This window comes from Acanthopagrus latus, chromosome 3 (assembly GCF_904848185.1).
Source record: "Acanthopagrus latus isolate v.2019 chromosome 3, fAcaLat1.1, whole genome shotgun sequence".
Classification (NCBI taxonomy): Eukaryota; Metazoa; Chordata; class Actinopteri; order Spariformes; family Sparidae; genus Acanthopagrus; species Acanthopagrus latus.
This window is the reverse complement of record NC_051041.1, coordinates 14,561,645-14,584,195: the sequence shown is the minus strand read 5'-3', so window position 1 is coordinate 14,584,195 and position 22,551 is coordinate 14,561,645. Positions and strand designations below refer to the sequence as shown.

At 40.9% G+C, this 22,551-nt stretch overlaps 1 protein-coding gene and 1 long non-coding RNA gene across 10 annotated transcripts in view; both read left to right on the top strand.

Moving 5' to 3' along the window:
- gabbr1b (gamma-aminobutyric acid (GABA) B receptor, 1b) overlaps positions 1-22,551 on the top strand; it is a 122,533-nt gene that overhangs the window by 77,464 nt on the left and 22,518 nt on the right. For 7 of the 9 annotated variants that reach the window (XM_037092427.1, XM_037092425.1, XM_037092430.1 and 4 more), the window contains 5 exons: positions 668-745; positions 11,701-11,851; positions 16,882-17,014; positions 18,770-18,886; positions 21,464-21,574. In XM_037092427.1, the coding sequence (XP_036948322.1) occupies positions 668-745; positions 11,701-11,851; positions 16,882-17,014; positions 18,770-18,886; positions 21,464-21,574 (590 nt within the window). The remainder of the gene's footprint in view (positions 1-667; positions 746-11,700; positions 11,852-16,881; positions 17,015-18,769; positions 18,887-21,463; positions 21,575-22,551) is intronic. The other 2 variants (XM_037092428.1, XM_037092426.1) reach the window with 1 other exon arrangement.
- LOC119016539 lies at positions 6,611-8,475 on the top strand. Its single transcript, XR_005074186.1, has 3 exons — positions 6,611-6,662; positions 7,076-7,163; positions 7,307-8,475. It is a non-coding gene; the product is annotated as an uncharacterized LOC119016539 (long non-coding RNA).

The following is a 22,551-nucleotide window of genomic DNA, read 5'->3' as shown; positions in this document are numbered from 1 at the left end:
TGTGACAGAGTGACAGCTATTGCCCTTCCTTTCTAATTCCCCTGCCATCGCTAATCCATGGGAGTGATGTCGATCTTGCTACATCCAACGACAGTGTGGTTGTGATGGTAATGGGTTAAGTCGGCCTGTTAACCACATCCGTCGGTCTGCCCCCAGTCCGGGTTCTAGCTGTTGCTGCTCAGAGGCAGCTGAGCCTGCTTGAGCTGAGTGTTGTTGCCTGCTGTGACTAACCCTCCGATCCAAGGTCCCAGCAGACTCCTGTAGGCTAACAGCGCCACTGGCTGCACCTCTAATTGACAGCTAGTCAATACAGCCAAAAATAGTACAGCAAAGAGTACTTTGCGCAGCGGTCATTGGTTGTGTTGCTTGACAGGTGGCCATACTTAAGTTAAGCTTTGAAAGAAGCTCTGAAACTCAAACTAACATGGTCTAAAACATTTTGAATCCAATCAGAAAATGAACAAGATTCTGAATCTAACAAGATATTCAATGACAGCTTCAACAACTTGCTCCTCGCTATGTGCACGTTTCGGTTCATGGATGGTTGTCCAGCCCTACCTCCTGGAATATTCAGCGTTCCGAGATGAAGCTGTGAGAACCCAGTGCGACTCTTTCTCTGTCTCCCCCCCCCGCCATCTGTCTCACTCTCTCTCTCGCTGTCTCACAGGAGGGAGCTATAAGAAGATTGGATACTACGACAGCACTAAAGGCAATCTGTCCTGGTATGGGAACGACAAGTGGATAGGTGAGGGGCATTCATCTTCCTCAGGCCCTTTCTTTCTCTCTTTATCATTGTCTGTTGCATTGCCTCGAACTTCCCTGCAGCCTCACCCTCTCTCCCTCTGACTCCTCTTGAGTCCTCCTTTATCGCCCTGTCCTCTACCCCCTCCCAACTCTACATCCAAGGTTAGCTGCGATTTGTCCCACCAATCAATCAGTCGGCCAGGTTTTACTCAGCATACAAGAACTTTTCACAGCTCACCAGACATACTAGAGATGCAGCAGCAATTAGAGCTACATTAATGTGCTATGGAACAACAGTTTCATTCCATTAACTAATTAAAAATGAAAACCAGTTACAATCCCCGGCAGCAGTGCGGTCAATAGGAGAAGATGCTAAGTGACAAAGCAAAACATTAACACGAGAAAGCAATCTATATGCTGGTGTAATGGGATTTGCATCCACAGCCTTGACTTTGGGGAGTTAAATTGTGTCCTTTAATCAGTACAGTGGGGAGCTCTGTGTGCATCCGTGAGAGTTCTGCCTCCCTAAGCACTGATAAGATATAGAACTGTCAGTGGCTAATGCTCTGACTGTTGCACGTGTGGATGGGGTGGATAAGGGTCGACCTTCAGTTTATTGTGTTTGGTTGTATGTTTGTCTGACACAAGTGCTGTCGCACTAAAATGGATTTGCTGTAGTCTGAAAATTACATCTATTGAGTCAAGGTAGGATGGAGGGAGGGGGGACTATTCCAGAGCTAAACAAAGTTAGACGTTTGCCCGTTTTACACAGAGAGCGAACAATACCACAGCAGCGAAGGCCCTTCTTCATGCCTAAAATGTTTCTTTTTACAATGAACAATGCAGCGGTAGAGCTAGAGTGACGCTGATTAGGGTATATACCACTGCAGTTTCCCCAGATCTGCACCAGCCAACCACAGGACAACAAAACACTGCAGATGGAATCATAATCTCTATTCCGTTGTGGAGGAATAATAGGTTGATGATAGGTCAACAAAAGTTGAGCTGAAATGAAAAATGCCTTTTTTGTTAATTAATTTTTTAACCATTTTACATCACATCTGCAGTCACATTGTGTATCTGTTTAAGGAGATATGGCAAAAAAAAAGAGCAAGGTGACCTCTGTAACTACCTCTGCAGACATCTCAGAGGTCAAAGATAATGACCCCCATTCCCTCCTTGAACAGGCTGTCTAAAAGCAGCTATTGGTTACCAACTGGCACAGAGGGTGGAATCTTTAAAAGGGAGATAAGTTTATTACTGTCTTAAAAACAATGTACATTATAAAATGGTGTCTGAAATGTATCTCACGACAGAGCCAGGCCATTTGTAAATGTCCCTGTTTGCCAGGTGCATTTTGTTTTAAGTAAAATGTCTCCCTGTGTTTTGTCTTCGCACATCTTCCATCTTTATCAGTTGTCTAATAAATTAAGTATAATATGTATTTCCATAGCCTTCAGGCAACAGTGGTGGCCCCAAAAACAAAAAGACTGAGTGAGATGATTTAGAACTCTGGAACACTTTGCTTGTTAGCCAATACCCTGAATGTTCTAACTAACAAGCCTATATTGGCATCATGAATAATTTGTTCAGTTATTTCTTCATTGACAATCCTTCAAAAATATGTCATTTGGTCATCATCTACTATTGTATATTAGAGTGGTATGGTCTGAAGGGAAAGGAAAAGGGAGTAGAGAAAAAGATGTTAAAAAAAAGTGTGTTGTATAATACATGCAGAGGGTTAAAGCAAAACAAATGGTAAGATTCTATTTTGGTATTACAATCTTATTTTCTGACAGGACGTACAGAGCAGTGTGCATGTAGTCTGCCAATCCATTCTGGATTGCTGATTGTGCTTTCATGGAGTCCAGAAAAAGTTAGATTATTGCCTTTTGCCTCCTCCAGTGTTTTGTTTGGATTTTGGATTATCAGAGTGCAAATCAGAATACCTTTATTAGTCCTGCAAACGGAAAAACCACAGCAGCCAAAGGACAGTAATATTACAATAAACGATGATAATAGTGAAAAATCAAAGCATGCTAAAAAGGTTAGAAATAGACTTTTATATACAAAATACTTCCAAATATAAACAGCGTAACTATAAACTGTGTGGCAGTGTAAAGCTATGATAGTGACATGCCGTGGGTGGGTGACTCCATCACCAGCAGCGATGACAGCTTGACAGCTCAAGAGGACAACCTTGGATGGAGCTGGCCTTCTTGATGAGTTAATCACGTCTCTACCTACCTGCTGCCGAGATGCTGCTGCTCCAGCAGACGACTCCATAGAGTACTCTGATGCCACCACAGAGTCATAAAAAAAGTCCTCAGGATTGCCCCCTGCCCCCATAGATTATGTCCATCTAAGTGTTGGAGCACTGGGATGTCTCTCTGAAGGTCCTGTATTTGCTGGTGGGTGATTTACAAGCTTGTTCTGTGGTCTTAAATCTCCTGGTGGATCACGCCAAGAACATTTAACATTATTTATAGATCCAAGAACACGGACCTGTTTGTCAGTAGGGATCAGAAGACAGCCTTTAGGGAGAAACTTAGTTTGGTTGACTAAAGCTGTTTTTAAAAAAAAAAACAGTAGTTCAAACAACATGACACGTTGACAAAAGAAACTGTTAATAAGACCTACTGACGGCCAAAGCACTGCAGTCTTGTCCAGTCTTTGAGTGCCACTGCTTTAACATTGTTAAGTATTAATGTTGGTATTAATCCTCCCATGACTCCAAGCGCTTCTTTCAATCCTTGGCCCATCAACTCCTCCAGTATGGTCATGAGAAACATGATAATGCTCTTATCATGATAAAAAATGACAATTCTCAGGAAGGTAACGTAATGTTACGAGTGACTTTGAAAGGTAGAGGTGAATTTATTTTTATCTTTTTACAACACCAGGATTATAAAATGAAGGAGTTTACTAACTTGAGGCTGCATAACAAAGTAAAAGTTCATGGAGTGTGGTGGAGTCTCACAGCCCAGGGAGAGACGCTGCTTTCTGGCGACAGTGGATGGCATCAGGCCAAACAGACTGAGGCTCAGGCTGGTGTTGTTTAGAATGTCCTTTTACTGTTTCACTCGAAATGAACTGCAAACCATTCTCCAAGGTCAGCATAATATGCTTTATGTTTGTCCTGTGTGTACATGCATGTTATATTTTCCATACATGCTAAACAAACAAAACTTCCCATGCATTTCAGTGTTATAAGAATCGATTCTCAGTGATTAGAAGCTAGCTTAAGACAGATACTGAATAGTTTTTTTGAGTTTATTTTGTTATAATAACATTTTCACAGGAAGTCATTTTGCCACCAATCCTCTGAAAATAAAGCTGCAGATTCTCGACTGTTTGGTGGCGTCTCAGCCGTGAAGACATGAGCCGAGCTGTGATGTCCACTGGTAGTGACGTCAATCCCATCTAATGTCAAAAGCTCGAAGCACTGATACATCTTAGGCTGTCTGCCAGCATTCGTTTTTTTGTTTTTTTTTCTTTTTTTTTTGTAACCAAGCCAGCAAAGCAGCAAGGTCATCCAAGTGGCCCCCCCGCTCTGGTATGACAAGACCCGAGGGAGTGCTGGCGAAAGCGACAACCTCCGTTGCTTGTGGTGTTTGACCCTGCGGTCGTGCTGCCTCATTGACAATTAAGGCTGTCTGGGCCATCTGGACTGCGATCTGAAGTCAGCAGATGCGGTGGAGGAGTGAAACAATACTGGAAGACAGTTTCATATGCGTGACAACCTGAGGCACTAGTCAGGATTTCCTCCCTGCACGGTGGATCAGCAGCATCTTTCCAAGCAGTGAACACCCAAAAATAGCCGGGACGGAGGACATGACAGAATGAGGCCTCCTCAAGGTGACCAGGACTTTGCTGTAGATCGGTTGCTACATGTTGCTGTATCACAGCTCTGGCTTCAGTTCAAGACATATTAGTTCTCTTCTTTGAATCCAATTTTCCACTCTTCTGTTTTATCTTGTTTCTCCCCTCTCTACTTCTTCTTGCTTTCTTTGCAATCCCCTCCCTCTAATCCTTCCTTTAACTTCTAGCCTCGTCGTATCTCTCTCTAACTGCTCTCCACTGTCTCACTTTAATTTCCCGGTATTTGTTCACAGTCTCCTCTCTTCCCTTAATCTTTCAGTCTCCTTGACCACTGCTGCATTGCTGCCTCTTATATTGCCGTGGTAACCATTATGGGGCCAGTCACCATGGTAACATACTGTCCCGATTCCACGATCAAGGGCAGGGAGAGAGGTATTAGCGATGGAAAACACATTTTCCCAAAGGACACCACTTATATACACACGCGCACACACACGCGCGCGCACACACACACGCACTATCTTTATGTAACCCACACACACAGACACGGTTACACTCTATCTGCCTTAAGAAAACTGTTACACCCATGTCATTTCAAGACCAATTTATTTATCAATTTATAACACCAGGGTTGCTAAAGAAAACTTGAGTTTGAGTCCTTTTATGCTACGTCACAGAAAAAGACAGATAATGTGATGTGGGGAGGGTGAATTGAAAGTTGTTCAACCCGAGGAATGAAGCTGCTCTGTAGCCCGGTGGGGCGGCAGCAGATGCATCTCTGTCTTTTGTCAGATGGCAGCAGGGTGAACAGACTGTGGCTGTGGCTGTGGTCACATGAAACAAACCGAGTTGTTTGGCCACAATGAGCAGCAGTATGTTTGGAGGAGAGAAGGTGAGGCCTTTAACCCTGAGAACACCAGACCCACTGTCAAGCTGGAGCTGGCAGTATTATGCTGTGGGGCTGCTTTGCTGCAAGTGGATCTGCTGCTCTAAAGAAAGTGAAGGGAAGAATGAAGAAGGAAGATAGTCTCTAAATTCCTCAGGAAAACCTAAAATCATCAGCAGGTGATTGGCTCTTGGGTGCAGTTAGGTGTTCCAACAGGACACTGATCCCAAACACACATCAGAAATGGGAAAAAAAAAATCAGATCAGTCCGGCTAGAATTGAGGTTTTGGAATGACCTTCCTGAAGTCCTGAATTGAGCCCCGTCAAGAACATGTGGTCTGTGCTGAAGAAACAAGTCTGTGCCAGGAAGACAACAAATGTAGAGAGTAGTTGAAATTTTAAGATTGACACTGATTTAAAATTCCATTCCCCCCATTGTAGCTGTCGGTGAAGGGACAGTCGAGGAGAGAGAGACGAAAAAAGAGAGAAGTGTTCAAACAGTGACATTAATTAGCTGTTTCTTTGTGCCTCTCCCTGCTGATTAAGAGCGAATGCTCTAATTAATACATGTAAATAAATAATGACAGTTTTAGTTTTAACTGCAAGCCTCCAGGCGTTGTCCAATGTGCTCCAGGCACTGTGGATTTTTTAATGTGTTCCCCCTGACCTGCCGGAGCAGCACACTGTTTGTGTTCTGGGACCTTTTGATTTAAAAATTAAGCACTGAGGAACTTGTTCACGTGATATTACAGTTTTTCTCAATTTTTTACACAGAAATACTGGTACTTGAGACACAATGACCACAACATTTAACTCATGCACCAACTCCCTGAACCAATACTGCTAAACTCCAAACACAATTCCTGCTTCACACTCAAACTGCAGCTCTAAAACACAATTTTTCAAAACACTACACACAATTCTCTGCGTTTGGCACAATTTTCACGAAGAAAATCCCTTGTTTTCACAAGGAACACAATGTCATTCAAAATTCTAATGTTAAAAACTCTACTGTGCACACTGACTCATCACATGGGCAAACACCAGTCTCACAGTTTTACAATTAGCAATCAGAGCTTCAGCATAAAAGGGCAACAGTTGTGTTGTTCTGTTTTGGAGCAATGGATGCCAACATTGGAAACGGAGGCAGAGCCAGAGGAGTGAGAATCAGAAGAGGAGGACGGGGAGGACGAGGACGAGGAAGGCCAAGGTACGTAATCTCTGATGACATCCGAGCCACTTTGCTTAACCATGTGGTCAACCATGGTCTAACAAAGAGGGAGGCTCAACGAGTACAGTAGTGCAGTATTGCCTGTGGACCGTTCTTTAGGACTGTAAAAATAAAATATGTTTCAAGTATTTGGGAAATGTATTCCTACTTTGTATTCCTACACAGTATTTACAGTATTTTACCATTCGTATGGCAGAACTGAAAGATTACCGACACAAGGTGGTCGGGGACATCGTCTGTCTCCTGAACAGGAAACTGAAATCATGAATGTGGTCCTGGAAAATAATGCCATAACATTACAGCAAATACAAAGAAAAATCATAGAAAACAATGAGATATTTCAAAAATATTGACAGGGTAAGCTTATCAACACTGGACTGTGTCTTTTGCAGAAATAATGTGAGGATGAAGCAGGTCTACAGGGTGCCATTTGAACGCAATTCAGAAAGAGTCAAAGAATTGCGATGCAACTAAGTGCAAGTGAGTCCTATACAAGCCCACAATTAATGCACACTGTCAACACTGCATAAATCATACATATTTCAGTATTGTAATCATAATGATTGTTCTTCACGATAGTGACGACTCCATGTCTGTTTCTGATATTGTCATGTGTGTTTCAGAGAGTCCTTGAGCTAGAGGTGGCTGCAGTTGAGCACCAGTTCATCTTCATTGATGAGGTTGGATTCAACCTCACAAAAAGACGAAGGAGGGGAAGGAATATCATCGGCCAGCGTGCCGTTGTTGAAGTCCCTGGCCAGCGCGGAGGAAACATCACAATGTGTGCAGCGATAACCCACCATAGCGTCATCCATCACCATGCCACCCTTGGCCGCTTCACCACTGCCCATCTGATCACATTCCTGGACACCCTACACAGCACACTCATTCCACCAGGTCAGGTAGACGGCCCAGAGCAGCTCAGGTACGTTGTCATTTGGGACAACGTAAGTTTCCACCAGGCTGCTCTAGTTCGTGACTGGTTCACTGCCCACCCACGCTTTTTAGTTGTTTATCTCCCTCCATATTCTCCATTCCTCGATCCTGTTGAGGATTTTTTTTCTGCCTGGAGATGGAAAGTATATGACCGAAATCCAAAAACACCCCTTCTCCAAGCTATGGAAGACGCATGTGGAGATATAGCAGTTGATGCCTTTCATGGCTGGATTCGCCATGCTAGGGGATATTTCCCCCGCTGCTTAGCCAGGGAAAACATTGTTTGTGATGTGGATGAGGTGCTGTGGCCAGACCGAAACAGTAGAGAGGATGCAGCATAGTTATTTTTTTATTTATTTTTACTGTAACTGTATACATTAAATTCTTATGTTTAGTATGTAGACAACTGTATATGCAACTTTGTGTTGGTTGGGAATGCACAATGTGTACATTGTTTTTGTGGGAAAAATAAAATATATTTGTTACCATGTATTTGTGAGCTCTGAGTATAAGAACGATATTCTCAAATATTTTACAACACACTTATGTATGTACGGTCCTAAGTCATTATGATGAATAGAGAAGAAGTGTTTTCCATTCATCATAGTGTTTTACACTGAGTGTGTCTATTCATGTGATGGTTTGTGTGCCTCATTTGAAAACAAAATACCATTTTGAGAAGAAATAACCTTGTTTTGACCGTAAAGTTTCATTTTGCGGGAGAAATGAGGGGTTGTTCCCATTGTGTATGTGTTTTTTGATTTGTGTGTAGAGTTCTGAGAGTATGAGGCATGATTTCAGAAAATATGTGTAAACAATCGAGAAGAGCCAAGAACTTGCATCACTGAGAGTGAATTAATTCATTGTAGACTATCTCCCCTCATCTGTGGCTAGCTCTTCACATCTATTTTATATGATATCCTTACATCAGATCTTGTCTTCTGATCTTCAATTAAATTTGTTAACTGTGATTTTGTGGTTCTGTTCTGAACATGCAGCATGTCTATCTGTCCTGGGAGAGGGATCCCTCCTCTGTGGCTCTTCCTCAGGTTCCGTCTTTTTTTCCCCTGTTGTAAAGGCTTTTTTCTTGCAGTGACTAATTGCTAACACAGTTTTGCAAACTAGGCTGGTTTTTATCAAAGTACTTAGCACAAATCACAAAACCACTCACCCAAACTGCAAAATACCTCAAATATCCTGCAAAATGAGACACTGCAACCAAAACTACTTATAACATTATCAAAGTCAAACTTTTGCACCAAATGGCACACACTTCATTTGCATTACCAGATTTTTGTCTAACCAGCCACACACTTTTGGGCATACCTGGCCAAACAATTAACAATTGTTTGGCCAGGTGGCACATATAGTGGCCAATTAGCTCATGTGGTGTCAATTGTGAATGGCAGTGACTTAAAATGGCAAACATGTGACTTTGTGTCAGATTGTTGTGTCTTATGCAGAGAACCGTGTTCAGTGCATTTAAAAAGCGCCATTTTGAATCGCAAAATGTGTTTGAAGCAGAAAATGTGTTTAAAGTTTTGGAGACTTGAGAGGAGGTTTTGCTCTGTGTGTGTCAGTTTAAATATTTATGCTATGAATGTCATTTTAGTGTGTTAGCAACTGGAAAAGAACTGTAATATGGCAAGTTTTCCCTCACTCGAAGCAAGGATGGTCTAAGGATAGAGGATGTTGTTCCCTGTACAGATTGTAAAGCCTGATGTGATTGTGATTTTGGTGCATATAGATAAAAAGGATTTGATTTGTTGCCCCAGGGAGACCTAATGCAAGTTACTGAATATAGATACTGACTATTCCAGATAGCCCAGGGTGAGTGTAATCCTTCCTCTTCTTCTTTTTGCACTACTCAGTGCATTATGCCGCATTGTCTTCAGGCATTAATGCTATGCAATGCTAAATCTCTCAGATCTGGTCACCTTAATGTAATGAAGGATATTGTTTATCCACTGTGCATTTCAAAGATTTCTTTTCCTGGCATCTGCCACACAGTTTCCTGTTTTTTTGCTGTGTTCCCTGAGTCTGACATGAATCAAAAATAGCTTCTGTTGCCGCTGCTGAATAACAAACACTATGCTTTTGAAGTAAAATTCTCAAAGTCATCCTCCGCATCAGACTCTGAAGTGTGACACATAAGATCCTCAACTGCATACGAACCAGCAGCCTCAGTGGCAACACATTTGCAATGCAAAAGAAGGCTCTGTTACTATATCGACCTTAGGATTCCATGGCAACATGGTTACTTTTAACATCTCAAACATGCCAAGACTCACAGATCTTACAATGCACTGCCTTGGGCTGCTCTGTCACTGCTCAAGCTTTAGATGATGCTAAATTGGCAGCAGTGGTGCACACACACTCCTATTCCCACACATGCCCTGCCATGCAGTGCTCCCGTTTTAAATAGAATGCACCTTTAATGGAGCTAAATTTAATTTCCAAGAGTAGCATAATGTTTATGATGAAGGTGACGCTGAGATTTCTGCCAATGATCACAGTGTTTTTGGAGACTTTTTACAACCATCATTCCTGAAGATTCATTTTTTCAGATAATGATATGTGAGGGGCTTACAGTAATTTTTCCATGGGGCACCGTTAGCTGTGAGCACCACAACGTACAAGGTTGTGTCCACATTTATGGTTATTCATGTGAAAACACTAAGGCCTTAACACTAAAATGCGAAGTCCAAGCTACTGAAAAGAAACTTCTGTCCCTAATTCCTTACGATCACTCATTATCCGATGGCCTGTTATTTCTTCACCTGTGTCAATGTGTTGGTGGGTTTGTTGATTTGTTGGTTGGTTGGCTTGTCGGCAGAATTCCAAGTAATCCTGAACAAATTTTTATGAAACTTTGGTGGAGGATAGACAGCAAGTATCACATCACAAAAAATGGCTGATGCTGGGCAGGAGATAGTTCTTTGTGAACCAAGGTTATGGATTTCCTCACAATATGAACTATCATCGTTGTTTATAATGCAGCCGATGATGATGGTGTTGTCTGCATACTTCACAGTAGAGTTCTCCTGATGTTTGGCAAAGCAGTCATGGGTGTACAGTGTTAACAGGAGGGGTCTGAGCACACAGCCCTGGGGAACTCCAGTGTGACTGCCAAGCCATACTCTCTGGAGTCTGCTTGTGTCGAAGTCCTATGTCCAGTTGTAGAGCATTGTTCTGCAGCCAAGAGTGTTTAGTTTTCCAAACAACTCAGTGGGTGAGATTGTGTTGAATGCTGAGCTGAAGTCAACAAACAGCATTTTGATGTAGCTGTTCTTTTTCTCCAGGTGCATGAGGACTGAGTGAAGCGCAGTAGATATGGCATCCTATGTGGATTTTTCAGATGTGCAACATTAGTTAGAGCCTGTGATCTCACTCGTGGTTCATACATGCAAGTCATCCTGTGCTATAATTACTGTTGACCGTTTGATTTGAGCATCAAAGTGCTAAAGACAGAACATGGTACAGAACCATGGCTTCAGAGAGGAAGGGAGAAAAATAACACATGGCTGCCAATGTTGTGAAGGGTGATAAAAAGATATAATTGACCACTTATGAGACCTTTCCTCTGGTGCTTTTGTCTGTGCAGTAAAGTGACACTTCGTTATCTTCTTTGCTTGCAGTAATATTTGTCCTGTGTCTTTTAAGCAATACATCACATCGATACTGCTTTGTAAAATCTGGAAATCCCTTATGAATAATGCAAAGTTGAGGCCAGTAAATTAAATGAGCCAAGAAGCGAAAGGCGTTTTTTTTCCTCCTCTGTCCTGAGCTGTGTCTGTGTAGACATCGGTGCTGGTTGTGATCCGAACGCTAAGTGAAGCTTGGTAATAGAGCCTCACACTAAGTGACTGTGTGCGATTCACTACAAACATCAATAAGACGTGGGGGCTGAGGCATAGCTAGACACCGCACTGATAGTTAGACCAGCAGTCAGAGCAAACACTGGGAGTTCATTTAGTTTTTTTCTGCTCTATTTCCTCACAAGTTTTCCTTGATCTCGCTCATCTTTTCAGTTCCCTACAATCTCTTCATGCCTCTCATTATTTCCCCTGTGCTCTTGTAGGCCCAGGACCCCCTGCAGACCAGACCGTGGTCATCGAGGAGTTTCGCTACCTGTCCCAGAAGCTCTTTGTGTCTGTGTCCGTCTTTGCCGGGTTGGGAATCCTGCTTGGAATCGTTTGCCTCACCTTCAACATCTATAACAGCAACGTTAGGTACATAGACTCACTTACATGAACTCAGTTTTACTGCAAGATTGTTTAAAGTCACAACAATTATTATTTGTGTATGAATCACATGAGTCATTTAGACCAATTTGTCTTTTACACAACTGTTCTTTACAGCTTAATTCCGACATGGAGGAACATTTATGGAAATGAGCACTACCTGAGCAACATTTGGTAGATGGTATGCAACATAAATCACAAAGACGGTGAGAGAGCACTAAGTTTAAAAAAAAAGAATTAAGAAAAACAGGAAAGGAAATTGTTCCTGTTGTCTCGCAGACTGCATCACTGATTTTAAAGCCTAAATTTATGACCTAATTTTTCTTTTCCTGGATCAATTAAACTTTATTAGAGAGCAAATGATGCTGTCTGCTTCATAAAGTCGGACATGCACAAGCACTAAATGACAGGATTAAGCTCCAACTCTCATTTAGTTCTGATTACATGCATAACACTTCTGTCATTTAGCTGATGCTTGTGCGACAAACATGTCTCATCAAAGATGCTGAATTTCTTCAGGTGTTACAATGAGAAAAAAAATAAGAGAATGTAATGCGAACTGATTGGAAGTATTTTGTGGTCAAAAGTCAAGGTCACTGTGAGCTCACAAAACATGTTTTAGCCAAAGAACTAAAGAATTCATACACTGTTAAATTTCTCACAAATGTCTGATAATATAAAACAACAACTAAAATAATGATATACAATTAACAACTAAAAAAAATGAAGTGATGACACTTATATCCAAAAGGTCAAAGGTCAACTTCACTTTGACATCATAATGTTCTGCAGAAGTCTGTGTATGTTTGTGGTCGTTATTCAACCACATAATTAAGGAACAGAAAGGAGGACTGTGACCATATTTCACATTTGGTCAGATAGTGAAATGATGACACTAGTATTGTTTGCACATTTTGAAACTGTGCTGTTTGTAGAGCTCTTCTGAGCTGCTGGGTTGAACATGGGTGTGAAGCATCCACATTCTAGAATTTGGAGCCTCTTCATATTCTGTCAGAGTCAGATTTATGGATCAAACATGTGAAAGCATACAGCTAATTTGACTGTTCTTTGTCCTCAGTGAATGTGTGACTGATAGATACGCAGCAGTGGTCCACCATAAGCTTATTGATTTTGATGATGTTGACCTTCAGGTGATTGTCGGGTGCAGCTCTCTGTCAGACAGCATGTTTCTCACGGCAAATTATTCACTGGAGTCAAACATGTCAATAAAGTGAGAACTTCCATTTCATTAAAAAAAAAAAAAAGACTTATGAGACAGACATTGTTGTAAATTGCAACTTGACTTGTGTGTGCATCAAAATGTGCAACAAATTGGCTCTTACAAAGTGATTCCTGATTCTGCGCATATGAGATGATGATTGCTAGCCGGCTAGAATTGCTTCCACCTTGTGAATCTGTGTGTGTATGTGTGTCATCATGGCAAAATGTGATCCCGGAGACATATATTGTAGCAAGAACTAAAGAATTGTTGTTGTTATTTTTTTTTTTTTTTACTCTATAACCATGCAAGATGCAGCTTGAAAAAATGTTGGAATCATTCATGAGCCTGTATTGTCTTATTATTATGCTGTGTATGTGTATGTCGACCAGGCCTCCAAATTCCCCAGATCCCAATCTGATTGAGTATCTGTGGGATGGGCCACTGCCTACCCTCGACTAAAATGATTTAATATGAATGCATTTTGGAGGAATCTATGTAATAATCTCAATACTCAGTCTGAATGTTGATGGTGACTCCTAAAAAGGCATGTATGGGGCAGACAGTTGAATACAGACCGCAGTTTATATTCCTGACAGACAGCTGATGCTCTGGACTGTGTGGCAGCAGGAGGATAAAAGTGAAGAGCTTTGTGTCTCTCTTTGTAGGTGCACTGGGAGATAGAGCCCTTGACAGACACAAATATCCTTCGGCGCATGATAGTGTGGGTTTTCGAGTGTACAACCCTGTAGTGTGTGTGTTTTCAGAGTGTGTGTGTGTGTGTGTGTGTGTTTTAGTTTAGCAAATAACTCCTCCAGCTGCAGTTGCACAGTGTTGTGGTAAGCTCTACTGCTCTGTAAGCAGAATTGGCTGTTGAAATGCCAGTCGAAGAGTAATAAAGAAGAGTAAATAAATTACCAGATGATGTGTAACCACTATAGTAGATCTAACCCTTCTAGGATTGGAAGGGTTAGTAAATTCATCTAGCCATCCATACGTCTTCTTGCGCTTATCCAAGGTCGGTTCGAGGTGGTAGTAGACTTAGCAAGGTACTCCAGATATTCCCTTCCCCAGCTTTCCAGCTCCTCCTGGGGGATCCTTAGGCATTCCTAGGCCAGAAGAGATATATTATCCCACCAGCGAGCTCTGGATTTGCCCTGAGGTCTCCTCCCAGTTGCCCGGAGAACCTCCAAAGGGAAGCATGCAGCAGTCATCCTAATCAGATACCCAAACCTCCTCAACTGGCTCCTTTCAAAGCGGCAACAGCTCTACCCAGAGCACCCTCCGAATGTCCAAGCTCTCTTAGACTTGCCGAACCCTCATCCCAACCACTTCACACTGAGCTGCAAATGGCCCCAGTGCCTGATGGACACCACGGCTCGAAGAAGCCAGCAGAACCACGCGATGTGTTGAAAAGTAAACATGCAATTATGAGGTCCCAGAACCAGACACTCACCTCAACCCTACCCCTGTGGCACTCCCCAGAGGACACAGTCACCTGCCTTCTCCAAGTCCTCAAAACACATAGACAGGATCTTTGGCTCCCCAGAGAGCTGCAATCTGCATTGTGCCTCCTGAATTCGGAGCTCAACAGTTCATTTCTAGAACTATGGAATAAACTTTCCAAAGGAGGCCTTCCATGAAGAGGATGTGTTAGTTGGATAGGGCTAGGGCTGGGCCGACGCAATGATGTAGTTGATGTAATCGACATAAATTTATTGACATGAATAATGAGTCGTCCCAAACAACCAAGGGAGCAGGTGAATATCCAGAAGTAGTAGGACCTGTGGAGGCTGAGAATATCAACCCTTCGCTCGGCCCATTGAATGCCCATTCATTAGGTTTTTTTTTTTTTAATCCCATAACTTAACATGTATCCTGTGCTGACATGTAGCTTCTGTATTTTCTACATAAAAAATACAAGGCAAAACAGGCTCAACTACCTCGTATGTAACGTTCCGGCCCCGTAGTAGAATTTTTAGCATGTCCGGTTGTAGGACAGCTAATGCTGACATAATAATACCCGTGTCTTTCGGTTGCACAGTACAGAAATAACCATACTGTGCAGATAACATGCTAGCGTACAATCTGAAGAGAAAGCCGACTTTAAAGTTAAAAGTGTAAAGGTTGGGCAAATTTACCAGAACAAAATCAGTCTAGTTGTCTAGCCGGTCTGCTCCTTTTATCCTTTTACCCAAAAAACAGATTGTGTATATATATTTATATTGTACAGTTATATTTTCTACTTTTTAAAATAGTTTATATTGTTAATTTGTTATATTTTCTATTCTTTAAATAGTTTATATTGTTAATTTGTTATATTTTCACTTAATAGTTATTTGATGCATGCACCAATATCACCACAACAAATTCCTCGTATGTGTAACATCGTACTTGGCAATAAAGCTTTTTCTGATTCTGATTCTTATTCTGATTTCTTTTAGGGCTATGCAAACAACTAGGCTACTAGATCAACTCTTGTCCCACTCCAGTTCAGTTGTGGTGGTATGCAGCAACAGCAGCCCGAACACCGAGGGGCAACAAATAGCAATTTAGATTAGATTAATCAAAAAATCAATTGTTAGATTATTCAACTAATCGAAAAATATAATCGCAAGATGAATCTTTTGAAAAATAATCATTTGGGACAGCTGTAGTTCAGGAGCTCCTAAAAGTGCTCCTTCCACCAGCTGATGATATCCCATATCAATAGTCTGTGTAATCTGATCATATACCAAACAAGTAATCAGTGCTGATGATACTCTATACTAATAGATTAAGGAGTGATGATAATACTGTACATGCTCTGAATTCCATATCTATAACATGCAGTTTTTGAAGCAGACCACATTGCATTGATAGAATACTCATTACAACCAAGAGACATGAGACTTGACTTGGTTTTGCAAAAAACTGCTTGTGGGCTTCTCTGACTGACAGCAGTTTAGATGTCTGTTAAGGTGTAAGACATACAAGTATTAAAATTTCAGTAAATAAATACAATCAAGTGAATTTACATGTAAGTGTTATGAGCTGTTGAAATGTCAATGTGTATAAAATGAGAGTATGTAAAATCCTAGTTCCAGGTAGTTAAGAGACAAAATTTGACCTAAATTCAAAAACAGTAAATCTGTATGTTTTATATTCTATCTCTAGTAAGAGTTCATTTGCTTTTTATAAATGAAGATCTACAATTGGGTCATAGTGAACATCATCAGTGTTCGCTCTTCTTAGCAAAGAGTCAGTAGAAGAGTCAGTAGTCAAGTCTGCTCCGCCTCCAGAAGAGCAGCTATTGCCAGTATCCACAGTTAGTGTAAGAAAACCCCCGTTAACAGTGAGTGTGAGCAAAGGCCAATTCAGAGTTCCAATGTCCATCAGTCTGGGAGGGTCCATTTTGGTCCTTGTGAAGTAGATATTGTCATATTGTCAAGCATTGCTACTAAATAGCCATCACTTTAATCCCAATCCCAATACACCCCTTGTTCCTACCACGTAGTTTGTTTGTAAGTACTGACAGCACTTAGAATGTCCGCAGAAGACCTGAACGCAGTTGAACAGTGAGCTAAAGTAAGAAGTCTGTCAGGTGAAATGTAACAGGTACATATATTGTATATTCTAGACCTACTGTATATGTCCTTTATGAATGAGTTTGGCCTTATTTGACCATGACCCTATTTCCAGGCAGCCATTTTATCCATTAATGGTATGAGTCTATTGTTTGCCTTTGAGGTTTTGTTCATGATTATGTACATGTTTGTAGTAATCTCCATTTATTTATTTATTTTTGCCTTTACTCCAGGTACATTCAGAACTCTCAGCCCTATCTTAACAACATGACCGCAGTGGGCTGCATGATGGCTCTGGCTGCTGTCTTCCCTCTGGGCATAGATGGCCTTCATGTTCACAGGAGACAGTTCCCTGTCATTTGCCAGGTACAGTTTAAAGATGCAAAACAAACTGATTTAATTGCAGACTCTAAAAATGCAAAAACTGAATTTCAGTTTATGGGCTTCTGTAATTGGAAATAAAACATCGTCAAAGAGGTCCTATGTTGCAGATCTTATCAAAGTCAAGACTTTGGTCCACATTTGGATTGAACTGCAAGTCAATAATCTTGATCAATAAATTGTTAGTGGTGTTGAATACACATAATAGCCTGAGAGAAGACAGAGTGTTGTGTGTTGTTACTGCTGGATTTATGCACGTTACACAGGAGAATTTGCTGTCAGCTCCTAAGTCACTGATTCATGTTGTGTCTCACTTTCTCCATTACACCATTTTTACAACTACTGTAAATATAGTTGTACAAGGATATCTGAGTCAGAGTTTGCCAAGTGGCAAACATAATTTCCATGTGGTGAGTTTATCTGGTGTGACACTTTGTCACACTGACAACTTGTACTTATAATAAAAACTTGCATATCTGCCATGTTTTGGTGTTATTTATCACAACAGATGAATCTCTCCTCTGTTGTCAGTATGTGTTGGAGTTGACACACTTGATGGAACTTCAAGGTGCATTTAGATGCACATCTTAAGCTCTGAAATCTATAACTTTATATGGCAAAGGATATGTAAACCCAATAATAGGGACTTAAGGTGTGTTCAAGTTCAACATGGCAATGACAGTTCAGTGCATAAAAGTCTAAATCTAACAATATTTTAGTCCTCAGTTTGGAAACTTTGTTTTCTATTTTTAAATCAAAATCTAATTTAATCATGACCTCAAAATCTAAAGTCAAATCGAATCATGGCTTTGAAAATGTTGACACCCGTATCAATTTACAATGGGAAGTAAGCTTTAAACAATGATTATTGTCATAGTCAGTTGATTTTACTGTTGATACTACGTGAAAAAATTATGACAGTTGCCCTCAACAGATAGTAACTAGTAGTCTAACAAGACAATCAACTCAAGGTCCATTTTTATCTAGATCTTTTAAATATTTCACATTCACTAGAAGATGGGTATGTTGTCATATGAGCTCAGTAGCTGCTTATCTGATCTTTTTTTACTAGTTAAACAATCAGGCTGAATTATACACCATGAACAAGTGCAAATGAATTATACTTCATGCACGGCCAACATTCAACAGACACAGGTCAACATGAGCATTTTAATGGAATAGTGTTGCTGGTCACCTATGACGTTGAGTTCAATATTCTCTCTCTTTTTTATCTAATTCTCCAACATTTCACTTCCCCTCAAACCAGAAATAGTAAAAAAATGTACTTATTGCAAATAGAAACTATTCTTTTGACCATGTAATGTCAGTAAGTCAGGAAGACCAGCAGAAAAGACATCTGGTAAGCCAGTTCAGTCCATGTTAATATGCCTATTGTTATTGTTATAGGTGGTATGTGCCCTTTGGGAACATGTCATTATAATATCATTGTGGATCTCTATTTGCAGTCGAAAGTGTCACTACCCTACCCATCCATATGTATTCAGTTGCATTTGTTGTTCACTGCAGTGAAGGCAGACATAAAGTATGGAAAAGAGATAAAGAGATAAGAGATAAAGAGCCTTGAAGGTTATTTTCATTTCAATGTCATTCATGACACAGTGAACACCATTAAACTTTAACGAGGCTTAATGATGGAGAATGAGTGAGGAGCTGATTTGATTAATGTCTTTGATATATTAATCAGATTCATTATAAAATCTTTCTTTTCTCCTCTGCTAGTTTCGCCTGTGGCTGCTCGGTCTGGGTTTCAGCCTCGCATATGGCAGCATGTTCACCAAGATCTGGTGGGTCCACACCGTCTTCACTAAGAAGGATGAGAAGAAGGATAAGAGAAAGGTAAATATGACAGTTATTGAAGCTGTTGGTTTATGTTCCTGGGGTGACCAGTTAAGTCCACCTGAGCTCTTCTGCCATCATCCCCTTCAAGAGACAGCAGCTCAGGCCATGAAGACAGTAGGTAGGCCGGGTCACGTCCAGAGCCACCAGTCACAGTTTCACAGTTTGACAACTAAACAGATCCTTCACTGGACATCACTCAAAATAGAAGAGCTAAGTCCCACGCTTAAACCCACAAAGCAATATAACAGGATCAATGATAATGATTTGAAATCAGGTAGTGTCTAATTAATACGTAGAAAGGTGTCAGTCATCCTGTCTGTCCTACTGACTCCACCCGAAAAAGAGTGTCTGTCCATTGGCAGCGAGAGCCAGGCAGCTCCTCTTCCTGCCAATTAGACACTATTCCTACACCTCTCCTAAAGAAGGTGCTTGACAGAATTGGTCCTACCATCCTCCCCATTACAGTTAACTGTATAGTCACCAGTTCCTTGATCCCCATCTTCCCATAAATTACATGTCAAAATGACCTTTTTCTAATCTACAGTCTTTTGTAAAACTGATTTCCCCACATTTCCTTGTCCACCAACAATAGCCTATTTGAAAAATCCCTTTCTGGTTTTAGAGCTCTCCACAGTACTGAGACTGCCTTGATTATGGAAATACTTGCTCACGACTGTGAATACTGGTGATCCCTCAATCACGGTCCTTCTAGATGTGAGTGCGGCATTCAACACGTTGGACCTCAATATGCTATAAACCACCTAGAATCTTCGGTCTTGGCAGCAATGCCCTCCAACCGCTCCTACAGACAACCTCTCCATTGTCTGTGGTAACGCCTCCTCTTCATCTGTTAGTCTCAGTTGTGCAAATTATCTTAGATTTAGTCTTGTCTTCTGATGAAAATGCTTTTTAGTTTTGGTGAAATTTTATTCATTTTATACTTCATAGTATACTTTTTATGGTAAAGATAAGTGAGTGAATAGGGATAACAAATAATATCAAGCAGTTTTTCTAAATACAGAAATAAACTTGCAGACTTTAAATGTTACAGTGTCAACATGTGATGTGTACTGTTATGCTGATGATACTCAGCTTTTTGTTCCACTTATATCCAGTTATCTAGCTCCCATTAAGGCCTGCCTAGCGGATATACACTATTGGATGTCCCAGAACCTCTTACAACGAAAACATAGATAAATCAGAGATTCTACTGTCATTACTCTTAATCTAGATCCCATGTTATCCCAAGATCATCTGGCTCAGCCTTAGGTGTGAAACTTTTGGCAAAAACCTTAGTGTTATTTGACTTTATGTTGATGCTCAAGTAAAAAAAGTTTGTTCAGTCTTGCTACCTGCATCTGAGAAACCTTTCCAAAATAAGATCTTTCCTATGTGCTCAAGATCTCAACAAAGTTTTAATGCATATTTTTTGTTTTTGTTTGCTTTTGCTGACTACTGCATTGCCCTTTACTCTGGTCTTAGCCAAAGCTCATTAGATCGCTTCCAGCTGGACATCTTGCTGGTATGGTATGATTTTAGCTGCACATCACTAGCTGCAAGTTAAATTTAGAATTGATTTTTCACCTAGCTACCCCACTGATCTCCTACTCACGTATGTGTTAGTTAACTTGAGGTCCTCTAATATGGCTCTACTAGTTGTTGGGTTAAGACCCCACTTAGACAGAAAGATACACATTGGGTGTTTTGATGACATCACCAGTACTCCCATTCATTTGAGTGAAGCTAGTGAAGCTACAGGGCAGACATAAGCGTGCTGGGAAAAAAATGCAGCTGGCTGCTGTCAAAAAAGTTAATATGGTATCAACACAAGAGAAACACAACTTGACATCACATTGCAGTGTCCAATCATGTAAGCTTCGAAACAGTGCGGCGGCATCGACAACCAGAAACACAACATGTAACATGTATTCGCTGTGTGCAATCAATGTGACCACAATTTCCTCAAGACACTCAGAAGCTTGTTCCACCATTCTCTCCTCATTTAGGCCGCTGGTCTTTGGAATGCTTCTTTAAAAGGACTAGCACTCCTGGACACAGGTCCATATGAATAAGTAGGACAGAAAGAGCCTATTTAAAGATGACAGAGCTGCAAATGCCAGGTCACACACACTGACGAGAGATGGAGAGTAAATGAGCCGTAGGATGAGGATAACTCTTGCAGTCGTTGCTGTGATTGTGTGGATGAAAAATGTAGATCCGTGTTGGTTAGATCCTACTGCTGCCTTTGCATCTTTTTTTGCTCCATCTGAATAACCAGAAAGCTCTCACAAAACCTTCCTTTCTTTAATGCTGAACTCTGTAGGAAGACCTTTATTTATTGACTGAGGCAATAAGTATGGCCTCTTTGTTTTTTATTTCCTGTCATGGCCTAGTGCTTCGAGGGCAGATTGAATTCAGATAGTGAAGGATCATTGTTTTCTCTTCCAGCTTAGGCTAGTCTATTTCTGGCTTCATAAATCCCTCCCTCACAAAATCAGAAAAAAGAGGATTTGTGTCGTTTTTGCTGATCCCTCTCCGTGCTGCTCTAGTGACCACCACCCCCATGTTTCCCAGCAGCACCTGGAACCGTGGAAACTCTACGCTACTGTTGGTGTTCTGCTCAGCATTGACATCCTCTCGCTGATGATATGGCAGATTGTGGATCCTTTACATATTACAGTGGAGGTATGATCATTCAGAATACTTAATGTCGCTTAAAATCCGATGCATTTTTGAGGTGAACCTAATACTGTATCTGCTACTGTATTTGTAGTGTCTGAATGACAACGACTGCATTGACAGGGAGAAATGTATATAATGATAACCCTTAGTAGAAAGATGAAAATTGCAGAAGTTCGTGGCCATCAATAATAAACTGAAATCATTTAAGCAAAGTGAAATTTCAACATTTCAAACATTTCTCCAGTTTTCATTTTCATGTTTCAAAATAATGTCAAATAATGGTATTTTTACTAAACATTTGCAATGGAACCATGTCATTTAGCACACCTTTCATGAAAATATCTATTATGGCAAGAACCTATCAGGCCTCTCTTGTGGAAATCTGAATAATTCTGAAAATACAATGAAAGACAGACATTTATATTTGATTTTTGATTAATCATTTAGTCTAGTAAATGTCACACAAGAGTTCCCATCAACATTAAAAATCTTCAGCTGTTTCCAGTGAACCTTTTGCATTTCACGAAATAAATTACTTCAGTGATTACAATGGCACTAAATAGAGCACGCACCTGCGCCAAGGCCCGACAGTCCCCTTTAATTCAGTCAAGCCTAGTCCAAAATTATACCCTGTACAACTCAATATCTGAAACCACCCATTACTGTTTAACCATAGTTCAAGTTCACCAGATCTGTAACAGCCAACCACAAGGACGACAAAAAAATGCAGATGGAATCATAGTTTCTATTGTATTGTGGAAAAATAATAGATTTCTTTTAGCAGGATCCATATCCAATTGTGGGGCGGCTGTAGCTCAGCGGGTAGAGCAGGTCAACTAGCGATCGGAAGGTCGCTGGTTCAAATCCCGGCTCTGGGCAGGGCTGAGCTGCATTTTGAAGTGCCTTTGAGCAAGATACTGAACCCCACATTGCTCATCAGTGAGGGCTCTGTGATAAGCTGGCGACTTGTCCAGGGAGTA